Genomic DNA, 26,115 nt, shown 5'->3' with positions numbered 1-26,115 from the left:
TAAAAAATGGCACAAGGTTCAAAGTACAATATGTAGACGCATGCATCTCTATAATCCAAGCTGAGTGGTTGTCCAACATCAACGATCATAAGAAAAGATTATACTTGGCAAGCTTAAAGATAGATGTAAATCAGAGTCCAAATATTCCAAAATCTTTAATTTATACCGACTCATTTACTCAAATACGCTCATATAAAATGCTCGGAATATCTGTGGAATGTCGTGTACATTAGAGTACGATGACACCGGAATGATTTTTACAACCATTGTATACAGCTTTTGCTCATGCTTATGGGCAAAATGTAGCTTCCTACACTTGAGAGCATGTTCTTTTCCAGCATCATTACAGGGTTTATCTTTCTACGCACCTTTAAGGTACAGAAGAGTACAATTTACAAGATTGTTTCACCTGGCCGAGGAATGCACAAGCGCAACATCTAATGCAATGCCCTTCCCGGTTCGCACTTCCAAGTTGTAACAGCAGTTCCGCAACTAATCACATGAAACCTCGTCCAGCATGTCCAGGAAACCTTTCTTTGATGTCTTTTGAAGAGCTTGATCAAAACGATATGGATTGGCTGATGCTGCTTCAAATTTCAGCCAGAGTTCTTTTTTAAGAGTCTCTTCGCCAGCACGTTTGCCAACCCGAAATACACTTTCACATTCCTTCAACATGGGAGTGCTATCTATGTGCGGCAAGCTGACCCCAACTGGACCTTTATGTAAATTTTTTTAGTCAGAAACGTATCACAAATCATAGGCCAAACGCGATATTGATATAATCAAAATTATCTATAATTAAACAGAATCTAAACTGATTCATGAGCAGGGACGAGTGGTAATTGAAAAAAGAATAATACCTTCGTCGCCGAAAGATTTCTTGGCTTCCTGACATCCGTAACAAGCAGCACTTTTCACTGAATGAAAATCAGACGGCTCCAGTAAAACACATGTTTTTGGAGGTGACATAAACCAGTCTGGTGAGGCTTCAACCTCCTTTCTAATTTCTAATTTGTGAGCCTGTTGAATTCCCAAGAGTTCTGGGTACTTTAAAGCCAGTCCATCAGAAGCGTCACCGCCAGAGGAGTAATCCTGAACCCCAACGGGAAAAGGTGTGGCCTTATAAACCATTTTTTTGTCTTTATGTGATGACTCAGAAATGGGTTCGAGCAGCACACAAGATTTTGGAGGCGACATTTTTAAGCAGGGAGTCATAACTAGCATAGAGCAATTTTTCTTTGATAACATAGGTGGGGAAGCAAATCCACGCTGATGAGTTATCTCAACTTGTGCTATATCAGACCCAGAAGGCTCAACACCACTAAGCACAATTCCACTACCTTCTAACAAATTCTCCCCCAGTTTAGTTAAATTAGACCCAGATGGCTTACCAGTACTTGGCGCAATTCCATTACCTTCAAGCAGATTCTCCCCTAGTGTTGTTAAATCAGGACCAGAAGGCTTACCAGGCTCAAGTATTTTACCTTCAAGTTCATTCTCGTTTAAATCTGCACATGCAACAAAACATGGTTGTGCGCCCTCGAGTATGCTCGAAGTCATTCCACTAAGTGCAGATTTATAATATTTCACATGTTTAGATGAGAGTGATTTAGAAATAGGAAGAGGTGTGAGTAAAAACAATTGTCTTCCTCTCTCAATATTGCATCCAGCACGCCATGATACGAGGGGTGAAGGAGAGATCAGATCTCGAACTTCAGCTTGGCCTGGGCTGTCAATAACACTGTTTTCCGTATCGTTAACCATCACATTGCTTTCACTAGACAAGGGTTGTTCTATATCACCATCAATACCTTTTGATGGAGACGAGAGCACCTTCTGAAGTCTGGGAACCCATGGCTGGATTTAAGATAATTATCCCACACGAGCTATCAGGATGAATGGAGTTGCAAAATAAAGTCGGTTAATGAAAATTGAAAAATTACCTTCAAAGAAGATAGCATATCAGATAAGATATGAGTGAAAGATTCGATCTGTTTCCTCCCTTGTTTGCCCATTTCCTTCAGTTCAAATGCTTTCACAACAAGTTCATCAATCTGCCAATCCAGTACGGTAAGATGAAACTATGCAACAAAATAAACAGAAGAACCAACCAACTACCACACGGATTATAGAGAATCTTAAAATAGGTGCAATTGTGTACCGCCCAGTTTAAGAACACACACTTACCTTTAAGTTCATTAATTCCTAGAATTCATATGTACGTAATCTACCCTTCTAAACTTATGTGTTGTTCCTTATTACCTAGGAGAGAACAAAGTCTTGAAGAAACAAGTTCATTGTTTGTTCCTGATGAACTACTTAATTTTCTTGAAGAAAGTGTTGATAAACCCAGAAACCAATGGTTTTCTATGCTGCAAAGAATTAACTTTATATGATTTTGACATCCAATTTTCCTCTCAGGCCGGCTAATATAATATATTCGTGCAACTCTTAAGAAAAAGAAGGGAAAAAAAAAAAAAAAAGAATACAAGACTTGCCAGTATCAAACACCCAAACATAGACACTACGGAATATTAACTGCATTGGTTAAGATCCAAGCGAAGCTTGAAATTAGAGTTCAATTAACTCCAATGAAGAGATAAATCCGGCTGCTTCTATGCCCTGTCTAATTCACTTCCGTTCTCCCCAATTTTGAAACAGAAATCAACCCAAACGAAACACCATTATGAAACTAATCCACACATGAAAATCAAGATGAACAGAACAAAAGTTTCGTAGATAGTTGAATCAGAGCGAACACCAATTCTCGAAAAGGAGGCTAGTTCGAGAGAGATACCTGATTAGTGAACGCTGAGAGATCGGACTGAACCAGAAGGAGACGATCGAGAGAATCATCTTGCTCTTCAACCTTAGACATGTAATCATCTTCCTTTCTCTTGGCTGTAGCGACAGATTTGGAGGAAGTTCGGCCGTATTTTTGGTTCGATACATCCCTCAGTGGCTTCTTCCCTGATTTCCCCCTCATCGGCATCCTAATCGCCGCCGGAAGCCTCCCCTTAGGAAACCTGCAAAATTTTCTCTCTCCCACTTTTTGAATCTCTCCAATGGCGGGCTTTTACGTGCCTGTAGTTGTACAACGTTCCAGAATCTACGATGAAAGCTTCATTAGTGCAAAATGGAATGGGCCAACGCACTCAATTGGGCTTTGTTGAAAGCCCATTTCTATTTTAGAAAAAAGAGTTTTTACATGAAAAAAAAAAAAAAAATTATAAGTTAGTAAATTTTGAGTTTTACGTATGGTTCATGAATTTGAATTTTATATCTATTAGGCTGGAGACAAATTTAAAATTTAAAAAAAAAAACTGAATTTTACTGTCAATTTTATGGAATTAGATAAATGTTGGAATTGTTTTCTGAGATGGGAACCAGAAACTTTGTTGGCACATTATTCTTTCCTTGCCTTCCCCCATCTGTGCCTTTTATTTTGTGTTCTTCCAAAGCAAAAGCAAAAGCAAGAGAAGTAATATACATCCCAACACTATTACACTTCAAATTGTAGCGTTTCCTACTCCTGATGGCAGGCAGACATCCAACAAAATAAATGCACTTGTTGTGGCCTTTAGAAAGTGAGAGGAAGAGTATTCAACACCGTAGCCCCATCCAGGAACATGACTTTACTGCGTGCATTCTCGAGCGAGGCGCTGCTCTGCAGGAAGATGAACGAGGGGAGAGGCTAAATGGGCAAAAGTAGACGGCCCAACTATCTTATCTTCCTTGGACAAGACCACTAAAAACTTGGCTGTTACCAGCTAGAGTCGCTTCCCACTCTATTGAAGACAGTAGGATCTGTGACAACGATATTACCACTTCCTTCATGTCCGGTCGTAACATGGGATCCTCATCCACACACTGCTTTCCCAACATCGCCACCTACCACAAACACAAGTGTACCAAACACATCATCCTAAATATACAAATCACCATCCACAATCAAACACCGACAGAAACGTGTTTGAATGTTGAAGTTTCGTCCGCTTTACTGATAGAAGAACTCAGAATGAATGTACCTTGAATAGACAGTCATGGGGATACAAATCCATCATACTTGGATCAACTTGATCTTTTAGACTTCCCATATTCATAGGATCGGGTGTGTTACGAAGAACACCTAGCATCTGCATAATGCATCAAAAGGTTAGCACCAAATGCACATACTTCTACACAAAACATTTATCTCCAAACTAGCATATATCCAGCATCATAAAACTTACAATGGATGCCAACGAACGTCTTTCAGGATTTTTCAAAGTCGTGCCCTCAGTTCGTATGATTGCCTCCTTTCCAGATATAAGCTCAAAAATAACAACACCGTAAGCATACACGTCGCTTTTAGTTGTGGCAAGTCCGTTACTCAAATATCTACAACAAGTGAGGGTTAGAGAAAGAAACAGTTCAAAAAGATATTGTCAAGAAATATACATCCTTCAAATTCTCATCACTTACTCGGGAGCCAGATAGCCATATGTACCCACAACTTTCGTTACTGTAGCTTCACCCTCATTGGTTCTTCCAACAAGTTTGGCCAACCCAAAGTCAGAAATCTAAGCATAGAAGGAGAGCAGGATTTCAGTGGAAGCTTCTTTGCCTAATTCAACAGAAAGAACTAGTAGGGTGCTTTAAATATCACCTTCGCCCTAAATGAACCATCAAGTAAGATGTTGCTTGTCTTGATATCTCTATGGACATAATGAGGTTTAGTGTGCTCGTGAATGTATTCGAGACCTCTCGCAACGTCCAAAGAAATTTGGAGTCTCATAATCCAAGAGAGTGATGTATGGCCTGTAATTAGGAGACTAACATGAATAGTAAGTGCCATGATTCATATGCACGAGGCACAGCTGCTCTCCATAAAGCGCAGTCGTCACACGATGACAAGCGGCATGATTTACTTTTTCACATAAACTAAACAGATAGTCTTACAAGATCTAAGGAAATAGTGAAATTCACAAAAGATAAAAGCTTTAGGGAATGATTTGATTAATGGAGTGAAAATGCAATCTTACCCTTGTTCAGAGGATCATGTAAATGACTTTTGAGTGGACCTTTTTGAGCATATTCCTAAATTAGAAAGAGCTCCGCCTCACTGGCTGCATAACCAATCAATTCTACCTTGAAAAAAAGAAAACCAAGCAAAAGTCAAGGTTTCAAATTGTAACCTAGTGGAAATAAATACATCAGCATTCATGAAAAATAGAAGATTACCAGGTTTGCATGATGAACCTTGCAGAGGACTTTCATCTCTGCCAGAAACTCTTTAGTTTTTGTTGCAGTCATTCTCTTTATAGCAACTTCCTAAAACGTCAGATTCGTTGCGTTAGGCAACCAACAAAACCGATATCCTTAATCCAGTAGTATGCCTTGAAGATGTCAGGGTAGATAACCACAAACCTGGTCACGCAGGATGCCATGATACACTGAACCATAAGTTCCATGGCCAAGCAGACTCGACTCGGAGAAACCATCGGTCGTGGAAAATATTTCTTCGCAGGAGAAAACCACAGGTTTGTCTACATTGAATACATTGCTCTCAATAGCTTCATGAAAGAAGATTCAAGTAACAGTTAGACATCAATCGAGTAATTTAGCAAACAAAGGTTGAAGCAACTAAAGTATAATGAATTGCTTGCATAGGCTATTAACTGTGCTTCTAATTACCTTTTGGAATTGCACTCTGGTTATCGCTCGACTCCCTGCTGGGTTGTTTCCAATCTGCAGAACTACAGCAAATATACCTTCCTGAAGCACAGCAGAAACTTGACTTCCCAAGAATATGGAACTTGTGTGAAACCTTGGCACCAGGATCCTTGGAGTGGCTACTCCTTAATCTAGAAAAGCATTTCGACCACCTACAACAAGCATAACCTCCTATGCCTAATAAAATCAGAACAAGAATAATTCCCAAACTCCCAACAATCCATATATAAGGAGGATGACGCTTGGAGTTCTCAGCATTATCTGCAATTCATAATGCAATAGGGTTACAATTTTTCTTAAGTTCATAACAAAAGTAGGCAGTGATCAGAACTCAGAAGTTGAATGTAAGGCCAATACTGAGGGGAAGGATTTCATAATAGTGATCAAATTGAAAAATAAGCAGCAGCAAACAAAGAACACGTGGAAACAGACAACCTAAAGGATCTAGAAGAACTGCAGTGCTTCCTCCCAAATAGAAGTTCTACACGAATTTCATATAAAAAATCATTTCTGAAAGATCGCTAGATATAACCTTCAATTTAAGTCAGTAGATTTGACTTAACTCAAAAACAAAGGACCACCAAGTTTAATATTGTTCCCAGACACAATTACATCAACTAGTTGACTTTAAGGACGATTTCCTAAAAGTATGCAAGAAGCAAGGACATGTTGTCTGAATGAGAAGTGTCAAAGCAAAGTTCTTCATATCCACCTGAGAAATTGTTGAGAGAATAGGAAGGAGCAGGAGTAGGAGCAGGAGAAATGTGCGTCTCCAATGGATAAGGATCACCAGGAACTACAAAAATTCACAAGTTAAACGAAAAATGGCAATGGAAATCATAACTCAATAAAATTACTTTGATAAAAGAAACACGAACCCGAATTCAGGGGAATATAATACAAAGCGCCCACAGTGACATTGCTGGGATTTTGAATTCCATTCACCGACTCAATGCTATCCATACTGACCCCAAATCGGCTAGCCAAAGACTGAATGGTATCGCCATCTGTCATCACATAGCTCATCAAATAGTTCCACAGCCCACTTGAACAGGCACAAAACAGCCGCAAAGACACAACAGCGCCGTTCCTCGCCATTCGGGTGGTGTTGGGCAACAGCGCAAGCCCATCATACGCTTCCAAGACTATGTCATACACAAAACCCCGATTCGATTTGATGGTAAAAGTGGTATTGGTGATGTATTTCTTCAATCCAGAGGCACAGGAGCAATTCTTCCTGATGAACACATAGTCCCGGCCATTGCCTTCGACAGTGACATCTTCAGGCAATACGTCGAACATACTCTGGATCACAGAAAGCGTCTGATTTGGCTGAGGCTTGAAAGCCAGAAACGAGGTGCATAGACGGGTTGTATCCGTACAAGTTAAGGGCGAGGGAGATGAGGAACAGAGGGAATGATGTTGAAGAAGAACGGAGAAGTAGAGAAGGAAGAACGAAGTGCGAATTCGCACAGGATTCATGGACGAAAACATAGAATTCCAGGTCCAAACTTAGGGGGATAAAGATAGTGAGTTGGACAGTGAAGAACAGAAAGTAGTGGCAGACAAAGGTCGATCAAAATTCAAGGCACACCCATACAGAAAAGGAAAAAACAGTATGTGGGTAAGTCAGAAAATGAAACCCAATACAGAAGCAAGCAGGAAAATCATAATCTTTATACAAGCCAACTAAAAAGCAGAGAGGACTGGGAAGTTGAATGAATGAATGAATAAAGTGAAGACTTGGAGGAGAAAAGAATTGAAAGGAGAAGAGGTGGAAAGAAAATGGAAAAAGAAGAATGATGGGGTTAGGGAGGAAGAACAGAGGAAAGAAGTGAAAAAAGGGCAGAAACAGAGCAGTTGTGGAAGGCAAGAAGGAAGAGGGTTTCTTTTGCTTTTTCTTTTGTACAGAGTATGTAAATGGGGTGCCATGCCAGTGGGGGCAGGGAGAAGAGCTGGCGAAAGAAAGACGACAGTTGGGAATGGGCCCCGCAAACGAGTCACCGATCTGTCGTCTTGGACCCAATCACTTGTCAATCCTCACCCCTAACCCTAACCCTAAAGTCCACTTCACTTCTACCCTTAGATTATTAACTAACCGCCATTCACCAGTCCTGAAAATTTGTTTGAATAAGGTTAGAATTTTTACCCACAAATACAAATATTAAATAATGATATTTACACGTCATTGTCATGGTAATTGTCACTGGAGCTTAACTAATTATTGAGGAATTTAAAATGTGGTTAACTTTGTGGATAATAATTCAAATAATAAAGGCAAATTTTCCGTAGGTATATAGTGGCCAGGTAGTACCAAATTATATTCCAAAAGAGGGAAAAGATAAATAAAGCGTATTGAGAGAATTGACCGGGTGGCCCGCACGTGGACTACAGACAACTGTAAAATTACGTTTTCGCTGCGGACTTACTTGACGTGCAATAAGCTTCCAAGGGTTAAAATAATAATTTCAATTTTTTAACGTAACACTAATAATTACCAATAATTGGCTTAATGTTGCTCATTATTTTATGTTATTAATAATTCTTTCTGGGTATATATATTTTTACTAACCCACCATTAATCATTGCTCTTCGAATAATATATGTTTCAATAACGTGCATGTGTAGACAAATATTATAATTAATAATTTAGTTTTGTGTGTATATATATATATATAAGAGATGTAAAAAGGGCAAAAGATATGGTAATATGTGGATAATAAAGACAAGGGATGGTGTCTTTTTCTTGTCTGTCTGGACAAAATTGTGAATCAAAATTTGTGGAACATTGGGTGAGTGTTTTCCTTTTCTTTTTTTTTTTTTTCCCATACGGGAAATGTTCTTTGTCGGCTTGCACTTGTTTTTCCCTTATATAAAACAATTTACCTTTTATCATATAATATTTTCTAACTATAACTAATACAAAAAAAAATCTAAACTAATATCGGTATTAATTTATCCCTCAACTTTTATGACCATATTAATTTACACTATCTCTCATATTTCGTTCAAAAAATGGTAATTTAACCTCAAAGGTATAATAATAATTACATTTTTAAAGTGGTAAAATTAATTATTTTTAAGTTAGTAAGTGATTAATGAATATTAACCAACTAAGTTCGAATTGTTGATGGGAGCATTTCTAGTGGCCCATTTGGTTGTATTGAAGCCCAATGCCCCTTCCCTTTCTAGTGGGCCAAACAATTAAGGCCCATACTTCATGGGCCAATTTTAGATTTTTTTTTTTTTTTTTTTTTAATTATGCTTGATGTTCATAATTTCTTTAATTGTGCCATAAGCTTTAATGATTTACCACATTAAAAATTAATATAATAATTAATCAATCAAACGAAGTATTTTTTCTTCCTTCTTCCTCTTTTGAATTCTTTTATTTTTTTGGTTTTTTTTTTTAATTTAAAATTCTGTTTTTTGGAATAGGAAATTATATATATATTTGAAACAAGTCTATAAAGATAATGATTGGGCAATGTGTGACCCAAACAGCTTTTGGCTTTTGGCAGATGATATAAAATTAATACGAAAAATTAAAAAAGCTTATAATAAGGCATGTGGGCTTTGCCTTTATGGGAGGGTGCCCCAAATGAGAGTGGTTGTAGGACATTTCCAGGAATATTAATGCCTTTTGCATATAATACATAATTTCATATTTTTTTTAATGTTAAAATCATAAAATATTTTTAATTAATTTTTTTATATTATTATATTCAATATACTACCTTGAGATCTTATAAACTTATAAAAACACAGTTAATATGGACCACGATCTCATTCTCCCATAATGACTTTATTGTGATTATTACATATCTAATACATTATTTAATCATAAATATATATATATATTCTTCAAAAAATTAATTAAATAATAAAAAGAAGACTGGGGCAGTTGAGATTGGGGATGCTTACAATAAAATGCACATAATCATGAACTATGCAATTTTCAATTATAATTTGTTATTACTTTTAAGCATTTCATCTTTTTTTTTTCTTCTTTATCCAATTCTTTTGGTAAACAAAGAAGATTCTTATAAATTTTTTATTTGCCTAAATATTCATTAACTCAGTGTAATCATACTACCATTCTTCATTCGCCTAAATTTTTATACTTTAATGAGAGATCCCACGTTGGTTGGAAAGAGAACGCAACCTTTTTTTATAAGATTGTAGAAATCTCTCGTTAGTAGTCACGTTTTAAAAACTAGGAAAACATGAAAGAAAATCTCAAAGAGAACAATATTTGTTAACAGTGGGCTTTAAGTGGTTACAAATGGTATCAGAGCCAGACATTAGGTGAGAATGTAGAGCTCTAAAAGGGGTGGACATGGGGTGGTGTGCAAGCGAGGACGCTGGACTCCGAAAGGGGGTGGATTGTGAGATCCCGCATCAGTTGAAAAGAGAATTGGAGTAGACATACCTTTCCTTAGCAAACATGTTTTAAAAACTTTGAGAGGAAGATGGAAAGAAAAAGTGAAAGAGGAATCTAGATATATTTTGTAGTGAGTGAATGTTTGAAGCTCTTACCTTGTGTCCAATCATGTAATGTCATAAATAGTTGAGTTATACGATGATGATGGATGTGTGTGTATGTATATATATATATATATATAATATTTAGGGGAAAGTGGGGATTGATAGAGCATATAAAGTGTATGTATATATGAATAATGGTACCTATCACTTCCAATTCCGAGCATAACGGCTTTTTTTCTTTTCCATAAGGAAGAAGGAAGGAAGGAAGGACAAAGAAGATAGATGATGTGAAAGCCATTAGCCATCTCCATTGTATTTCATCAACTTTTTTTTTTCTTTGTTTTTGTACCCATTAGTTTATTTTTCATTTTATATATAATTGAGCGTCTTTATCTCATGCCCATTCGATTAGTAAGAACGAGAGAGTTGATTGTTGGAAATTGTTGGTCGAAGAAAATCAAATAAAAAAAACTAACGAGGTACCCATTTGAAAAAAGGATATGAAGAACATGATTACCCTTTATTTCCTCAATTCCTTTGCACCTTTTTAACTTCCAATCTCATGCCTGTAATACAACAATCTTAAAAAGTTGGAGAAACTTAATACATTTAATATTAATCGACTGCTTTAAATAAAACACATTTAAGTAAGAAGTAAAAGAAAGTGCAATAAAAATGAGGAAACTTGAGAAGTAAATTATTTGAATTATCATTAACCATTTTTTAAAATGATTGGAGGATGGATCCCACCTTATTATTACTTTATAATTGATGAATAAATATTGGGCAAAATAGCGGCGCCTGCTTTTATGAGCAAAAACAAAAAAAAATGAAAGAGAAAGATAAGAATAACATAAGTGGGAAACATTATAATTATAGTAATAATACTAATACTCTTATACTTTTGATTAAAATGTTAAAACGATTAATAATAATAATAATAATGAAGTGAATGAAAGGAAATTATGGGATGGAATATGTGGAGGAAAGAAAAAAAAATGATTGTGAAGAATCAAACCGTTGGGATGAACCCAAATCCATGAAGTAAAAAAGGTTGGATGGTTTGATTTGATTTGACTTCTTGTCTTACTTACATCAACTTCTTCTACTCTAGTAACGCACACACCGAATCATTACCCATCTGATTTAACCTTCTCCCCACGCCTTGCTTCCTCATCACCGTCCATTCCCTTCTTCTTACAAAAATAGTTTAATTTTTTTAGATTAATGTAGGTTAAGTGACATGGTACATCTTTTATCCACCTAATTTAGAATTTAAAGGTGACGTGTAAAGTTGAAGGCACGCGAGTATAAGAAAAAGGCGAAGGAAAGTGGCAAGTTAAAAAGGCAAAGGGGGTGAGTGGGGGTTGTAGTACGGCCGCGTCAAATCGCATAATAAATAAGAATTTTCAATTTATATACATATTGACGTGGCATAAGGCAATTATAAGATGACAATAATTGTTGCTGACTTGGCGTTCTGAAGGCATCCATCCTCGGGCATGTTGGATGCTCGGAGGTGAGAGAGTGAGATAAATCAAATCGACAGGAGTCCAAGTATGATTGGGTTTGAAGGCTCTGCCAATTTGAGAGTTTGAAATAATAATGGATACAGATTTATTTAAGGGTTTAATAAACTCCTATTTGATTTGAAATTATAAGAATGTGTTGTTGAGTTGAAGCTAATTCAAGATTGATGGAGTGTTTCCCCACAAAAGCAGGCATGTTGGGTAATGGTTGGGTTGTTGTGCAAGTTACGGTAATCCCTTGTTTCTTTGTTTTGTTCTTCTTCTCTTGCTGGTTACTGGCATTGCATAGGGAGACAAGAGAAAGAAAGAAACTTTTGGGTAGAGAGAGATGAGGAGAGTATCTTTTTAGCACGCTTTGCTTCCTGAGCTGAGTAACCCACCAATATATATTTTTGTTTTTTCATGTCTTGATTGGGTGAATAATAATGCTCTCTATATACTGTTCCCTCTTTTGGGTTCTTTTGCTCCTCAAATACATTCTCCTCCTTCAATCTCCTTTCATCTTCCTCTTCTCTCCTTCTCCTTCTTCTTCTTCATTATATATATATATATATATATATATATCCTCTTCAACCCTTTGCTTCGCTGCCTATTTTCATTCTCTTCTCGTCTTTCTTTCCACGATTTGAGATCCGGGTCCTCTTTTTTATCATCTCTTCTTCAAGATTTCACCAGGTAATTGGGGTATTTCGTGTTATCTTTTTGTTTCTTTATTTGGGTTCTGTTTTAGTCTTTCAACTAATAACTGCCTCTGTTTCTTACCTCTTCTCTCCTTCTCCAACTCAGTTTTCTTTCCTATTTTCTCGACCAATTTCATTCACAAAGGATACCAATTCGTATTTCCTGATTTCTCCCATCTGGGTTTCCTCAAAAACCCCCAAATCTTTCAATGGAGATGAATGGGTGTTCTGAGAAAGACGAGGATTGTCCTCAGCTGTTGGATTTGATCCCCAAACACCGCCAATGGCTTTCCGCCGTAGATGTCGCCGGAAAAACGCAAAGCTCCGACGACAAGAAGCTTGAGCTGAGGCTTGGCCTGCCTGGAGATGCCGACTGGTCCCGCAAAGAAAGAAATGACTCTCTTCTCTCTTTTGGCCATTTTCCCACTTCTTCAAAATTTTCTCCCTCTGAGAATCCGTGGCCGTCGTCTGCAAATTTCCTTGGAAAGCTTCAACCCAACAAATTTTCAGTGTTTTGTTCTAAAATGGGAGATTTACAAAATGCTGAAGCTAAATCATTTCCTTCCTCTGCTAACACACCTGTTTCTAACACTTCTCAGAAAAGGTACACCCTCTCTTTCGCTTGGTGTTTAGTATTATTTTCATGGCTGTTGAAACTCGAAGCATGTGTAAAAAGGACAAAGGGTCATCTTATGACAGGCTTGTGTTCTTGTGGTCCATGTCCTGTCCTTGCATCTTTTTTAATCCTTTCCACTTGGTAATTGAAAAATGGGTCTAATCTTATCTTTCCTTTCCTTTGTCTGTTTGTTTTTTGGCATTAGTCTTAATCAAAGCTTCCCTTAACAAGAATCTTTTTTTAGCTAACTTTTGTTTCAATTTCTGAATTTAGATAAGTGAATGAATTTGGGTTGTAAGGGTCAAGTTGATGAACAGCTTTTAGTGTTGATTAACAGTAAGAATTAGGTAGTGAAATACACTAATAAGAATTGCGTAACTGTGTGAACAAATACAAAGGACTGCGCCTGCTCCAGTTGTGGGATGGCCACCAATTCGATCCTCGAGAAGAAACCTCAGAAGCAGCAGCTTTGAGAAGCCTGCAGTGGAGTCCTCGGATGCCGCCCCGAGCAAGCTCCCGGCTCCCCGGGAAAAACGGGTCGAAGCTGGTGGGAAGGGACTGTTTGTGAAGATCAATATGGATGGAGTTCCCATTGGTAGGAAGATAGATCTCAATGCCTATGACAACTATCAAAAGCTTTCGTGTGCTGTTGATGAACTGTTCCGAGCCTTACTTGCCGGTAATCTCCACAAGAATTGTTCAAACTTTCCTATTAGTTTCATTCAGAGATTCGTCTTCTGAAATTTGTTGGTGTGCGTGCAGCTCAAAGAGATTCGTCAGGCAGTGGCGTGTTGAAGAAGCAAGAAGAAGAGAAACCAATCACGGGTTTGCTGGATGGAAGTGGAGAATATACGCTTGTTTATGAGGACAACGAAGGCGACAGAGTTCTTGTTGGCGATGTGCCGTGGCAGTAAGCATAACTCTCTGCACATCCTTTTATTAGCATTACATAACAGTAGAAGTGTTTTGTAATCTCCTGTCCTTGTGTCGCAGAATGTTCATTTCCACGGTGAAGAGGCTGCGCGTGCTGAAGAGCTCTGAATTGCCAGCGTTGAGTGGTGAGTTGAAACACAACCAAACCAACATTCTTGTTTATTTCCTGATTTGATGCCATCGCTTTTCATTAAACACACACCGGATTTGTTTGATTGCAGTGCTTGGTTCGAGGCCGCAGAAGAGAAGTTAAGTTGTAAGGTGAAGGTTTAGAGAAGATAGAATCACTCATGCTTTAATCATCATCCCCATACACTAATGGGGTTATGCTTTTCATTTTGTAATTTCTGAAATTAATTGCAATGTAAAATCCAATCAAATCGCCTAAATTAGCCGCTCATTTGGTGTTCTAATATAAATTCCTTAATAAGATAAGATTAATCACTAAGATAACTACCAACAAAAGTTCAGGTCAACTTACTTTAAAAATGAATCGATTCCATTTTATGGGGAAGAGTTAAAACGCGAACTTTCGAGACGTAGTCGTGTAGGATGTATTATTCGAAATGAATGAGTAAGTGTAGTATTTGAAAAGGGTTTTTGAGTTGGGAGAAGGAGGAGGGCATTAGGGACATGGTTAGAAGAAGGGCATATGGAATGGGAACAAAGGGATGTGGTGGCATCCATCAGTTGTGTCACTGTCATTGAGAACTGGCCTAACTTTGGGCCCAAAAACTGACCAACAAGTCTACTCCTTTTCTGTTCACAATGAGTGGTTAGGGGTGGGAACATTTCTTACTTTACGCTTTGACAACAACATTGCATCCTTCGTTTCAGATAGAATAAGGACTGTGATTAATATGTGGCCGACCACGCCAACCCTTGGGTCGGTCTTGGCCTCAAGCTCATGTCGACCATGACCGTTGGTTCTCTTTTTGTTTGATTCACTATCAAAGCGTCTCCTATCTTAATATAGAATAGTAGTAATTGGGAATGTTTTTGGAAGGTTATTGCACACGAGGAGGATGGGCAACATAATGCAAATTGGGGTCAAAACCTATGAATCTACCTTCCTATATCACTCAATTATTAGCATTACCATAACTCTAAATTGATGATGTTTTAAATAATTCCTACACTAATGTAAATGTCCTACAGTTTAGTATTCAATATCATTGAAATCAATTTTCTTTTTAGATCATAATTTCCTCATTAAATAATATTATTTTTTTAATTTGGTCAAATTTTCACTCTTTCTATTCGAATAATCATCTTAGCTGTCGTACTCCAATGATGTAGCTCTAATTTAATGCGAATTTACCTTACTCCAGCTGATGCCCCCCTAAAAAAATGGGCTACACCGAACACATTGGGCCTATAGTATCATTATGATGTGCGTGATCAAGTGTGCCCTATTTGGTCCCCTAATCCAACGACCCAAACTCAATTATTGACTTTGATTGTCTGAAAAAATTTGGTTTTTTTTTTTAAAAAAAAAAAAGAAAAGAAAAGAAGAAACTATAGGTTGGTTATAGATATGAATGAAATAGCGAAGTATTATTGGTTTGTGAATTATTGAGTTGAATAATGGATGAGTTAGATGCGTATTAATATTATGATTTAATTTAGGGTAATATGATTAGAGTCAAAATGAAGAAGAGACAAAGTAGAAACGAGTCAAAAGAAGGAGGGCAGTACAATTATAGTGAAACTCTCTGTAATTCTTTTACTGTCTTTGACTCAATTTTCTCTCTCTCCGATTAATTTCCAACGGAGGAGGAGGAGGAGGAGGAGGAGGAGGAGGAGGAGGAGGAGGATGAGGAAGAGGAGGAGGAGGAGGGTATTCAAAAGGCAATATGATATCCACACACAACACAACAAAAAAGAGAAGAATCTCACCAAATCAGAATGGGAAAGGCGATGAGATTGTTGAGGGCCTTATTGGGAATGAAGAGAGACAAGAATGCCGATCACAATTCATGTTTACCAGCCGATGGTGAAATCAAAGAGAGGAATCGGTGCAGTTTTTCAAAGTCCGGGAAGGAATTCACCGGAGAAGTTCAGAAGCTGCCACCGTCGCCGAGAATGGCGGATGCTGATTGCCAGAGATCTTATCCTGCAGAGGAACACCGCAATGAGCATGCGATCGCTGTCGCAGCAGCATCGGCTGCTGCTGCTGATGCTGCTGTGGCGGCGGCTCAAGCGGCGGTGGCTGTTGTTATGCTTACCAACCAAACTAGAGGAGGTGGTTTGTTCAATGGAGGGAAACTGATTTCGGCCGCTCTTACAATTCAAAAGGTTTTCAGAGGCTTTTTGGTAAATCAATCGGTTTCATAATCCTTTTCTCTTCTCCAATTACTATATTTTAAATTATTTGAAATTTGATTGCAGGCGAGGAAGGCACTTCAAGCATTAAGAAGTTTGGTCAAATTACAAGCTTTAGTCAGAGGCTTTCTCGTTCGAAAACGAGCAGCCGCCACATTACAGAGCATGCAAGCTCTAATCCGAGCACAAACCACCGTCCGATCGCAACGAGCTCGTCGTTCAAACAACAAAGAGAACAAATCCCTGCTGGAAAAGTCTCCGGATATCGGCGACGTGAGATTTCTTTTCTCTGACGAAATCGAAGACCCCAAAATCGTGGATATCGACAAACTATTCCAGAAACCCAAATCGAGGTCCCGTCATTTCAACAATCTCCTCTCAGAACTCTCCGACGACCGACCGTCGCCGTACCTCTGGACAATGGCGTCGCCGGCCAGGTTCTCAGGCGGGGAGTGGTGTTTCACCGGCGGAGAGGAGTGCGGGAGGATGTTGACAGCCCAGCGCACGCCGCGTGTGCGGAACTACGGGTGGAAGACTGCGGCGGCGACAGCGACGCCGGCAAGGGTGGAGTACGGCGAAGGGTTTTTCCGTCAGTATACGAATTTTCCGAATTATATGGCGAGTACGAAATCGTTTAAGGCGAAATCGAGGTCGCGAAGCGCGCCGAAACAGAGGGCGGAGGGTTGGACGAAGAACAGAGTGGCGTTGAATGAGATTATGGGAGGCAGGAACAGCACCGGCGGCGTGAGAATGCAGAAATGTTGTCATCGGATTGAAGGAGATGAAGGGTTCGATGAGTTCTGATTTTTGTTGAGACAAGTTTGGAAGATTGAATCAGAGTGATCCTGTAAGTTCATAATTTCTCCATCAATTTCTTACTTTTGTTTTGTTTCTTTTACATAAATGACAAAAATCATGTATGTTCGTTTTTTTGTTCATCTAAATTTAGCCTTACTTTTACTACTCACTCATATTCACATTTGAATTTGATTCACAAGTTTCATAGGTTTGAATTTGAATTACAGATTTGCCCTGTCTATTAACCTTCATCCATTCATGTTCAAGCTAAAGGTGAAGAAGATGAAGAAGAAGAAGAATTGAGGATGATGATGATGACCACTTGATCAGCAAAATGGAAAACAATTTGAAATCTCTAAACCCATTGCTCATCAATTCATTTATGATGTAGAAGAAGAGTACTAATTTTCCAGTTTCTACGCGTATGAATTCTGTACCCAGTTGTGTTATTAACATTCATTCCTCCTCTTACAACTAACATCTGAACTCCATAATAGTTTAGATCAATATCAATCATTCCCCTATTGTACAACCAAAATTCCCAACAAAAATGGGCCAATTTAATGCTGTAAACCTACTACTCAGACATCATATACAGAAATGGAAAGCTATCACAACCAACCAACCAACCAAATCACTGCCTCTCATAACCGGGACAAGAGACAGAGATCTTCTTGGATGACGATGATGCCTTCTTAAAACTGGGAGCCTTGGGAAGAGTATAAGCAGCACATTTGTGGGTGTCCAACCCTCCTGCATAGCTCTTACATCCGCTCAATCTACTGCTGTAAGGGCTTCTCTTCTTCGGAAGGTCTTCTATGCTTCTTACGCTTGATAGCGATGTAAACGACTGGGATTTCCCTTCATAGAACATGGACAGTCCTCTCCTACACAAACAAACAGTGGTTGGCGTTACAAATTTGAACTCTTTTATGGAGGGAAAGGGAATTGGAAGCATCGCATCAACACGACAACACTTACTTGATCGGGAGTTGGGCAAAAAGCTCTGTAAAATCCTCCAACGCTCCAATGGATGGAGATGAAGAATTTGAAGTGGATGAACACGCATCATCCGACGAATTGCTTGAATCTTCGAAGGAAGATGTGGAAGAGGCAAGGTTGTAGTGATACTCACCGCCCTTGCCCCATTGATCTTCCGACTCTTCATGGAACCCTTGGCACAGAGCAACAGAACAAGGTTGATGAAGGAATCCACCCATATTCAAGCAGAAAGATGAAGAACAGCAGCAACACAAATAGAGAGAAACAGAGAAAAAAAACCAGAAATTGATAGAGGATGCTTTGATGGGATAAGCTTTTGATGTATTTATATTATAACCCCTTCAACATAAACAGCATTTGAGTCTTATCACATTTCTTGTGGAACATTTATAGGCAGCAAGAGAAAATTCCAAGCTGTTGCTTTTTATTTTTTTTATTTTAAATAAATAAAATTAAAAATAAACAGGGGAATTGGTGGTCTCGCATGAAAAGGCATAGAATTCCCAAACAACCAAAGACCCAAAAGCAAAAATGTCAACCATGAGGCATGAAAGCACATAAACTCTATACACTTCCATCAAATTCCAATTCCATGTCCATATCTTAAAATTTAGTTTTTATAATTTTAAATGTTGGGATCAGTAGATAATCTATATAATATATATAGTAGAAGCACAAAATTCTAACGGAGGAACTAAATTCTGACTTTCTCCAAACTCTAGAAATAGACTCGTTTTCATAAGATTCTTCCTTATCTTGTGAGGGTATGGTGGCATGGTATGAAAAGGAATAGATTGAGGTTTGAAAAGGAATAGATTGAGGTTTGAAAAGTAAGGGATAAGCTCAAAAAAAGATAAGAGATAAGCATCCATCAATCCATTGGAAAAAGGGTCGCTATCATCCTTCATTTCATATGAAATTTTGAAGAGAGAAGGTTTGGTCAAAAAGAAGAACACATGGGTAGTAGATGGATGCGCATGCACATTTGGTTGGTGGGGGAACCACCATTTTTCAATTACACAACTAAATTGAATACAAAATATATTATTTTAGTACCCAAAACAAAGCCTTTATAAAAAATAAAGAATAAATATTACTTTTCAAAAAATAAAATACGCCATACTTATGGGTCCCTTTTCGGCTGTTGAAATTTGGAAATATTTTTCTGATAATTTAGAATCACTTTTTATCTTTTTCCCTTTTTCTTGGATAATTTAGAATCATTTTTTTTTATCTTATTATAAAAATTAATATTTTAACACATTTTATAAAATTTAACTCAATAAATATGATTTGCCATCAATATAAAACATATGCAACTCTCTGTTTCTTTCTTTGGTTTTTTATGCTTGTAACTTTTGAGAATATTGTTGTTAAGAACAAAATATATTAGAGAATATCTCGAAGATAATGGTGCCGTAATTTATGCCTTTGATCGTAAACATTGCAGCTGTATAATTCTCCTTATGTATCAAATTCATTGTATTTTGAGTCCAATTTAGAGATTTAATCAATGGTTAATCAGAAGATCAAAATGCTTATCCACATTTTCTTCGTTTAAAACATTATGAACCCTGAAAATGCTCGAAAGAATCAAAACAAGTCTCCAACAAAAACCAGTGGCGATTGCGAACTGATCTTTACGGGATCCAGAAGTCGACCATTGGAAAAACAAACAATCGTGTGTGACATTGTTGTTTAGTAATTCAATGTTGAAAAATCTTTGGTTTGGATTCGATGCGATTCGAGTAACTTAGAATTAAAAGAGGGAGAGGAATGTGATGTAGGGAAGATGATTGTTGAGAAATCAATGGGAGATGAATCACAACTGCCCACCTTCCCTTGAGGATTGGATGTTGCAGGGAAGTCTTTCGGAACAGAGTGCACTGAGATTAGCACTACGCCGATACACACAATCCCTGCTTTGCAACCTCTAATGTTCTAAATCGGAGTCACTGAAGGATAAGATAATTTAGCAGGAACCTGAATCCAAGCAGACGGCGGAAGAACAAGGAGAAATCTGAAAAATAATGCCCTTCTGAATCCCTTGCGGTGGCCTGGTTATATAGAGGCAGAGCCACAGCTAGGGTTTTGAAGATTCATCCTTACACGTTCATAATTACGAAAATGCCATATAACCAAATGGTGCCGTTACATCACATGAATAAATATTTACATTAACATTCACACAAATAAACAAAATAATGCTTCACTAAATTAATAAAAATATTTATAAATTTTATATTCTATCTAAAAAAAGTTTCAATAGGAAGACTAATAAATTTCATATTAACCACCCTATGTTCTTAAAAAAATAAAAAAAAAAAATTGAAAAATGGTCTATGTACTATGAGTATTTTTGAAAGGTAATACTTTTAAAGTTTTTGAATGGAAGCCCTGATCACAAATTTCAATATTTATATCAAAACCAAAACAGGGATACGTGAAATACTTTCAAAAACTCATATGTGAAGTAGTGTATTCGCAAATACACACAAAAATATAAGCCAAAATACATGGAATGGGTAGAAATCAGCGACCAAAATTTACCACACTCCTGCTATTCATCCTGATTCTTCACACTGTTACTTTGTGTAACAACTGAGTTCACAGCTATATATAGCAGGACACCACCTAAAAGTCCCAATTATGAGTAGAAAAGAAGACGAATGAAATTAAGATGAAAATTACATGCCTTGATCAATCAGGTAATCTCCCAACTTCTCGACAATCATGTTGCACTGTCCTGGAGTCATGGGTTCATCATATAACCCAAAAACGAGTGCTTGGTTTGTTTTCTTTACAGTGAGCCCAGAAGTGCCCTGTCAAATGGATGAAAATAAGAAAGATAAACACACAAATCACCCAGAAAAAGCGTTGTTCCAAGAAAGCTTCATCACAAGAGAAGCTGCCACTCATGTTTTGTTGATTTGTTGAAAGAAGTCGACAGCCTATGAAATATATCATCAACATTGAGGATCGATTATAATAACATTCAAAGAGAACCATGGGAAGATTTCAGGTGCCAAGGCGAACCTTCTTTCCACGGATAACAGCTCCAGATTCCCCCTGGATAACCATGTACTTTGATCCAGCAAGGTGCAAACCAGTCGGGGCAAGAGATCCAGGCTCATCAAAATCCTTCATAATGGCAGACATCTCTTCAGGCTTGAACTACAATAATCGCCCAAAGAAGACAAATATTTATTCGTCCGAGATACTACTACTAGCCAACAACATTGCGAATACGAACTTACCAATCACTTAACAATAAGAACAATTGCGAATACGAACTTTCCAATCGCTTAACAATAAGAACAATTGCGAGCACGAAGTTTCCAATCCCAACACAACTATTCATATCTGAAACAGATTTCCTCAAATTCCTGCTGGGACTAAACATAAATTTCAACTTTCTGATCCATGTTCTTACATACGCTCATTGCAAGTTAACAAGAACCAAAACAGCAGAAAATAATCTGGAATCATCTCAACAAAGCAATCAAAAAACCTACAAAACTGAAGGTTCAGTAACACTCTGATCATAACAAACGATGTAGACGATCGATTTTCGGCATACTCACGGAGCCTGATGGATCAAAAACGCCTAAAACAACAAAAAGGATGGGGAGAAAAAACAGCAACGACATAGAATTATTTCGGAACAAAACGAGAAATGCGGGATTTGATAAGAGGAAAGAGGAAAACCTTGGGGAAAGCGGGGCTCTGAGCCCAAACAGCACCGTCGTTCCCGATTATAGCAGCGGCTTGGAGATGATGGCCATCGACATCATACATCAATTGATCATCAATGTAAGATTGCCACGACATTTTGGATCTGAAGCAATCAAATTCCCTCTGTATTTTTTCGTTTTTTCTGGCTCTTACACAGCTTCCGTGTCGTTCGAGCCTGAAGTTGGGAGAGGTTTATATATGGTAGTGTTTGGAAGTTGCAATTTGCAAAAGCGCTTTTTTGTGGGACCCGCGGTAGGACCGGATCCGTATGATTGAGTTTTGGTGGTCCCACCTAACGTATTGTGAACCGTTGATTTCGATTTGATCGAACGAGTGTTAATCCACAAGACTCGTTCGGAGTCGGACCCAATGAAACGTGGTAGATGGGAGCTCTGATTCGCTGTATCCACAATCATTTTCCCCATGCAATCGTAGCCGTCCAATAGTCTTGCCTGCCTTTGGTGGGTCCCACCTTCTTAAAATTGTTTGTAACCTCGACTAAAGAAAAGAAAATACTTGAACTTTATCCTTTATTTAAAAAACATCCCTCAATTTCCAAAACTTTAAAAAATAAAAAAAATCTTTTAGATCAAATTTGTAATACTTTGTTTCGAAAAAAACAAAACTAAAATTCATGTTTAGTTGTGATCCATATAATAGTGAAGACAAATACAATGATATAATGAAGTTTCTCTAAAAAAATGAGGTTTTTGATCCATAAATTTCAAGCTTTCCATTTGAAAGTTTGTAAAGACGAAGGCTTTAAATGGTTGAAGAGGTGGCGGTGATGATACCACACTCATATGGGTGAAGGTAAGGGCAAGGCTAGGGTCATGCAAGAAATTCCTAACAATTGGGACCAAACTTTTATATATATATATATATTTAGAATAAGATTGGATTTTGATTGGTTTGTGTAATGTGATTGCAAAATAGAGGAAGGAAGGGATGAAAAATGAAATGAATAGTTTGGAAAGCAAGAAAAGGGGCAATGAAGAAGTTGAGAAGCATTTTGAACAGCTTCCCAACACTGGATGTTCATCAAAATATCAACAAAAAAAAGTTGATGTGGATGCCCCTTCACTCTTCTAAATTTAGGGTCACAGAGTTTTGGAGGTTGTGTTATAAGCTGCAGAAGAAGAATGTGTTGGGGAATGGGGAGTGTTTTCTTGGGAGGCCCAACCCTTCCATGCACGCACCGAATCTTCAACGACTCCCTCTTCGCTTGACGAAACCCATTTTCTCCCCATTAAAACAAAACCCTTCCCTTCATTCTTCGCCTTTTGCCTTCCTTTCCCATTTTCTGCTTTTTTGTTCTTCGCCTTAATCGCCCAAAAGGTTAACTCCCATTCTTCCTTTTTCAAAACCCCATTGCGGTTGCTTTGCGTCTCTTCCCCTCTTCGAGTTTTGTTTATTTTTTTTCCTTCTTTCTTTCTTGGGTTTCTCTCAAAATCATTTTCGTTCGACGGTTTGAGGGGTTGCTTATCATTGGACCTGTGGCGACATTGAGAATATGAGATTCTATTTTTCTCGTTAGAAACCTGGTTCTTGGCCTGAATTTCGTTCCTTATCATGCGTTTTTTCGGATTTTACGATTTGAAGTCCCACAAAATCATTTTTCACGGATGACCCCCACTTCGCGGTCCTGGGTCCTCTGATTTGCGATTTCCTCATCGGCATTGTAATCTGGGTCGCTGTATTTTCTGTGCTTTTCATCAGCTCTGTTTTCGATTTCTCTGCTTTATTACAGAGCATGGGTTGTGTTCTGGGAAAGTGTTGTACTTGCAATCGCTACACGGCGTCTTCTGAAAGCGATATGGCCCAATTCTGTGATGCCTCGCCGTGTGGTTCACGAGGGAAACATATACTAACGGGAAGGTCATTGGAGTGTGTTCGTGTGCCTTCTCACAACTACTATATGGAGTACTCCCTCCTGACGCAGCGCGGCTACTACCCTGATTCCCCTGATAAAGGAAACCAAGATAGCGTCTGTGTTAGTACGAAAATTCGAGGTAACCCAAATATCCATTTCTTCGGTGTTTTTGATGGGCATGGTCAATACGGATCGGATTGTTCGAATTTCGTTAAGGAAAGGGTTGTGCAAATACTATGTAAAGATTCAGCGTTGTCGCAAGATCCCGTTAGAGCCTATAATTCGGCCTTTTTTACCACGAACGATGAATTGCATAAGAGCAAGATCGATGATTCCTTGAGTGGCACAACTGCTATTACTGTTCTTGTTGTTGGGAATATGCTTTACGTTGCGAATGTGGGTGATTCGAGAGCAGTGATAGCTGTTAAAGATGGGAATCGAATTATTGCCAAGGACATGTCCAATGATCAAACACCTTTTAGGAAGGATGAATGCGAGAGAGTAAAGCTGGCCGGGGCTACTGTGATGACAATTGATCAAATTGAAGGGCATAAGGATCCGGGTATTCAGATATGGGGTGATGAGGAGAGCCAGGGAAATGACCCACCTCGGCTGTGGTTGCCTAATAGCTTCTATCCTGGCACTGCATTCACTCGGAGTGTTGGAGATAGTACAGCCGAGAAGATTGGTGTCACTGCTGTCCCTGAGATTTCAGTACTTCAGCTCACTCAAAACCATCTTTTCTTTGTTGTTGCAAGCGATGGAGTGTTCGAGTTCCTTACGAGTCAAGCAATTGTCGATATGGTACCTATCTCAACTCAGTTCACCTTTAGTTTCAATGTTTGGTTAACGGCATTTCCTACAGGATTTTCTTTTGTTGTTATTAGTGTAATTTATGCATGCTTTATTATTTCTGAAAGATCATTTCTTCTTAATTATGAATGTTGTATTGTTATGTACTTTCTTCATTTAGGCCGCGAGGTACACGGATCCACGAGATGCGTGTGCTGCCATTGCTGGAGAGTCATACAAGCTATGGTTGAGGCATGAAAACCGGACAGATGATATAACAATCATCATCGTTCACATCAAAGGCATCTCTGCTGTATGAAAATCTGTCCATATCTAAGCTGAATGTCTGTTGTTTGCCTCTTTACTCACATCTGTGATCAGGCTGATGTAGAATAATACCCATGAGGATGCTTGGTAGGAACCGTAACTTTCTTGGAACTAGAGTTAGCAATAGACTAACCCTAGCCCACTGCTAGCAGATAGTATCGCCATCAGTCTCATGGTTTTAAAATATGTCTACTAGGAAAGAAGTTTTCACACCCTTATAAGGAATGCTTCGTTTCCCTCTCCCACCAATGTAGGATCTCACACTACTGAAAGTTGGTTAAATCATGTTTCTCTCGTCTTTTGGCACCTGATGACTAAAATTAGCTGTGTAAATTTGCTTATGTTTTTGGTTTAATAGCATCCTAGTTGCTGCATTCAGTACTCTTCCGGATGCTTTCCTCTTTTATGGTACTTATGTGGACTAAGTTAGCCGTATAGAATTTTCTTATCTTATTTATTTAAACTTCATTGTGATTGCTGTTGTCTGGTTTCCATATAGTACTAAATCATGTTTCCCTCTTCATTGGTGCTACGAAAACTAGTTGTGTGAAATCTTATTATCCTTCTGGTTTAAACTTCATCCTAATTGCTGTAGTCAGATGCTGTTGCAACTGCTGGGCTGAACGGGGTCCATTCAAGGCATAGAATTATCGAGCGGGGAACCTCCGAGAGATCAGCCTTCGCTGGAAGTTCGGAGGCCTTTCAATCCATCAGAAGTGATTTCTCAGATGTGTCAATCTCCCAGCATCATGTGGGTTTGATGCACAGAAGCACAGCAATTGTAGTTCCATCTCCTTCTCAGCACCGACCATTGGAAGTGGTTAGTATTTTAATTTCTATCCATTTGGTACAAAAGCTCTTAAAACCAATGGATACCTTCTTGTCATGCTGTTCAGGCATAACAACCTATCATCTTTGGTGACAGGAAGTGGGCTAAGGGTATGTCATGTCATCCCCTTGCTGCCGAAAAAGTTGCTCGTTTCATCGGTCACGAAGCTGTCTTAACTGTCAATAAAATCCTTGTAACCACAAGAGTACGTATGTCCAAGGAAGAACATAATGTTGCCTGCTCCTCTTTTTCCTATCTTAGACTTGCTTCGAGCTGGTTGAATCTAATTATGGTATACTCAGAAATGGCGACCCAACCGACGTGTGAGAAATCAATGACGTTTCCCATTGAACGGAATTCAGAGGAAGATTGACATAAAAATATACATTCACGTCCCGAAAATAATATTTCTTTTTCACTAATTAGGAATGTATTATTTTAAATAATATTCTTTCATCAAATAAAAATATTCA

The 26,115-nt window shown here is 38.3% G+C and overlaps 7 protein-coding genes and 1 non-coding gene across 12 annotated transcripts; 3 read left to right on the top strand and 5 right to left on the bottom strand.

Annotated features, from left to right (window-relative positions):
- Positions 1 to 130: 130 nt before the first annotated feature.
- LOC111492686 lies at positions 131 to 3,122 on the bottom strand. The gene is made up of 4 exons (XM_023142081.1): positions 2,798 to 3,122; positions 1,944 to 2,054; positions 861 to 1,857; positions 131 to 716 (listed from the first exon to the last, which is right to left on the bottom strand). The coding sequence occupies exons 1-4, from the start codon at positions 2,990 to 2,992 to the stop codon at positions 493 to 495; spliced, it is 1,527 nt and encodes a 508-aa protein (XP_022997849.1). The 5' UTR covers positions 2,993 to 3,122; the 3' UTR covers positions 131 to 492.
- Positions 3,123 to 3,462: 340 nt separating this feature from the next.
- On the bottom strand, positions 3,463 to 7,607 carry LOC111492691 (lysM domain receptor-like kinase 3). Its single transcript, XM_023142088.1, has 11 exons — positions 6,594 to 7,607; positions 6,428 to 6,511; positions 5,677 to 5,976; positions 5,410 to 5,555; positions 5,224 to 5,313; positions 5,025 to 5,130; positions 4,649 to 4,800; positions 4,465 to 4,562; positions 4,233 to 4,380; positions 4,029 to 4,136; positions 3,463 to 3,891 (listed from the first exon to the last, which is right to left on the bottom strand). Exons 1-6 carry the CDS (start codon positions 7,207 to 7,209, stop codon positions 5,080 to 5,082), a joined length of 1,287 nt encoding a protein of 428 aa, XP_022997856.1. The 5' UTR covers positions 7,210 to 7,607; the 3' UTR covers positions 3,463 to 3,891; positions 4,029 to 4,136; positions 4,233 to 4,380; positions 4,465 to 4,562; positions 4,649 to 4,800; positions 5,025 to 5,079.
- A 4,396-nt stretch (positions 7,608 to 12,003) lies between these two features.
- LOC111492695 (auxin-responsive protein IAA26-like) lies at positions 12,004 to 14,361 on the top strand. Of its 2 annotated transcripts, none has more exons than XM_023142096.1 (6): positions 12,004 to 12,407; positions 12,554 to 13,016; positions 13,427 to 13,707; positions 13,791 to 13,938; positions 14,022 to 14,086; positions 14,183 to 14,361. In XM_023142096.1, exons 2-6 carry the CDS (start codon positions 12,622 to 12,624, stop codon positions 14,212 to 14,214), a joined length of 921 nt encoding a protein of 306 aa, XP_022997864.1. In that variant the 5' UTR covers positions 12,004 to 12,407; positions 12,554 to 12,621; the 3' UTR covers positions 14,215 to 14,361. The 2 variants fall into 2 exon arrangements, with proteins under 2 accessions (XP_022997864.1, XP_022997863.1); XM_023142095.1 differs by having other exon boundaries at positions 12,012 to 12,407; positions 12,519 to 13,016.
- A 1,426-nt stretch (positions 14,362 to 15,787) lies between these two features.
- LOC111492692 lies at positions 15,788 to 17,444 on the top strand. Of its 3 annotated transcripts, none has more exons than XM_023142090.1 (3): positions 15,788 to 16,277; positions 16,353 to 17,133; positions 17,352 to 17,444. In XM_023142090.1, exons 1-2 carry the CDS (start codon positions 15,870 to 15,872, stop codon positions 17,088 to 17,090), a joined length of 1,146 nt encoding a protein of 381 aa, XP_022997858.1. In that variant the 5' UTR covers positions 15,788 to 15,869; the 3' UTR covers positions 17,091 to 17,133; positions 17,352 to 17,444. The 3 variants fall into 3 exon arrangements, with proteins under 3 accessions (XP_022997858.1, XP_022997859.1, XP_022997857.1); XM_023142091.1 differs by having other exon boundaries at positions 15,788 to 16,259; positions 17,312 to 17,374; XM_023142089.1 differs by having other exon boundaries at positions 17,312 to 17,374.
- A 122-nt stretch (positions 17,445 to 17,566) lies between these two features.
- LOC111492699 lies at positions 17,567 to 18,464 on the bottom strand. Its single transcript, XM_023142101.1, has 2 exons — positions 18,066 to 18,464; positions 17,567 to 17,971 (listed from the first exon to the last, which is right to left on the bottom strand). Exons 1-2 carry the CDS (start codon positions 18,302 to 18,304, stop codon positions 17,719 to 17,721), a joined length of 492 nt encoding a protein of 163 aa, XP_022997869.1. The 5' UTR covers positions 18,305 to 18,464; the 3' UTR covers positions 17,567 to 17,718.
- Positions 18,465 to 19,865: 1,401 nt separating this feature from the next.
- On the bottom strand, positions 19,866 to 20,012 carry LOC111493460. Its single transcript, XR_002720017.1, has one exon. It is a non-coding gene; the product is annotated as a small nucleolar RNA snoR135 (small nucleolar RNA).
- Positions 20,013 to 20,526: 514 nt separating this feature from the next.
- Positions 20,527 to 21,984, bottom strand: LOC111492701 (profilin-like). 2 transcript variants are annotated; one of them, XM_023142104.1, is made up of 3 exons: positions 21,795 to 21,984; positions 21,123 to 21,260; positions 20,527 to 20,908 (listed from the first exon to the last, which is right to left on the bottom strand). In XM_023142104.1, exons 1-3 carry the CDS (start codon positions 21,915 to 21,917, stop codon positions 20,774 to 20,776), a joined length of 396 nt encoding a protein of 131 aa, XP_022997872.1. In that variant the 5' UTR covers positions 21,918 to 21,984; the 3' UTR covers positions 20,527 to 20,773. The 2 variants fall into 2 exon arrangements, with proteins under 2 accessions (XP_022997872.1, XP_022997874.1); XM_023142106.1 differs by lacking the exon at positions 20,527 to 20,908 and adding an exon at positions 20,927 to 21,037.
- Positions 21,985 to 22,919: 935 nt separating this feature from the next.
- On the top strand, positions 22,920 to 26,081 carry LOC111492690 (probable protein phosphatase 2C 35). The gene is made up of 4 exons (XM_023142087.1): positions 22,920 to 24,498; positions 24,668 to 24,799; positions 25,409 to 25,633; positions 25,739 to 26,081. Exons 1-4 carry the CDS (start codon positions 23,575 to 23,577, stop codon positions 25,748 to 25,750), a joined length of 1,293 nt encoding a protein of 430 aa, XP_022997855.1. The 5' UTR covers positions 22,920 to 23,574; the 3' UTR covers positions 25,751 to 26,081.
- The last annotated feature ends 34 nt before the right edge of the window (positions 26,082 to 26,115 follow it).

The sequence above is a fragment of the Cucurbita maxima genome, unplaced genomic scaffold (genome assembly GCF_002738345.1).
Source record: "Cucurbita maxima cultivar Rimu unplaced genomic scaffold, Cmax_1.0 Cma_Scf00018, whole genome shotgun sequence".
Classification (NCBI taxonomy): domain Eukaryota; kingdom Viridiplantae; phylum Streptophyta; class Magnoliopsida; order Cucurbitales; family Cucurbitaceae; genus Cucurbita; species Cucurbita maxima.
This window is presented reverse-complemented; position numbering and strand designations above follow the sequence as displayed.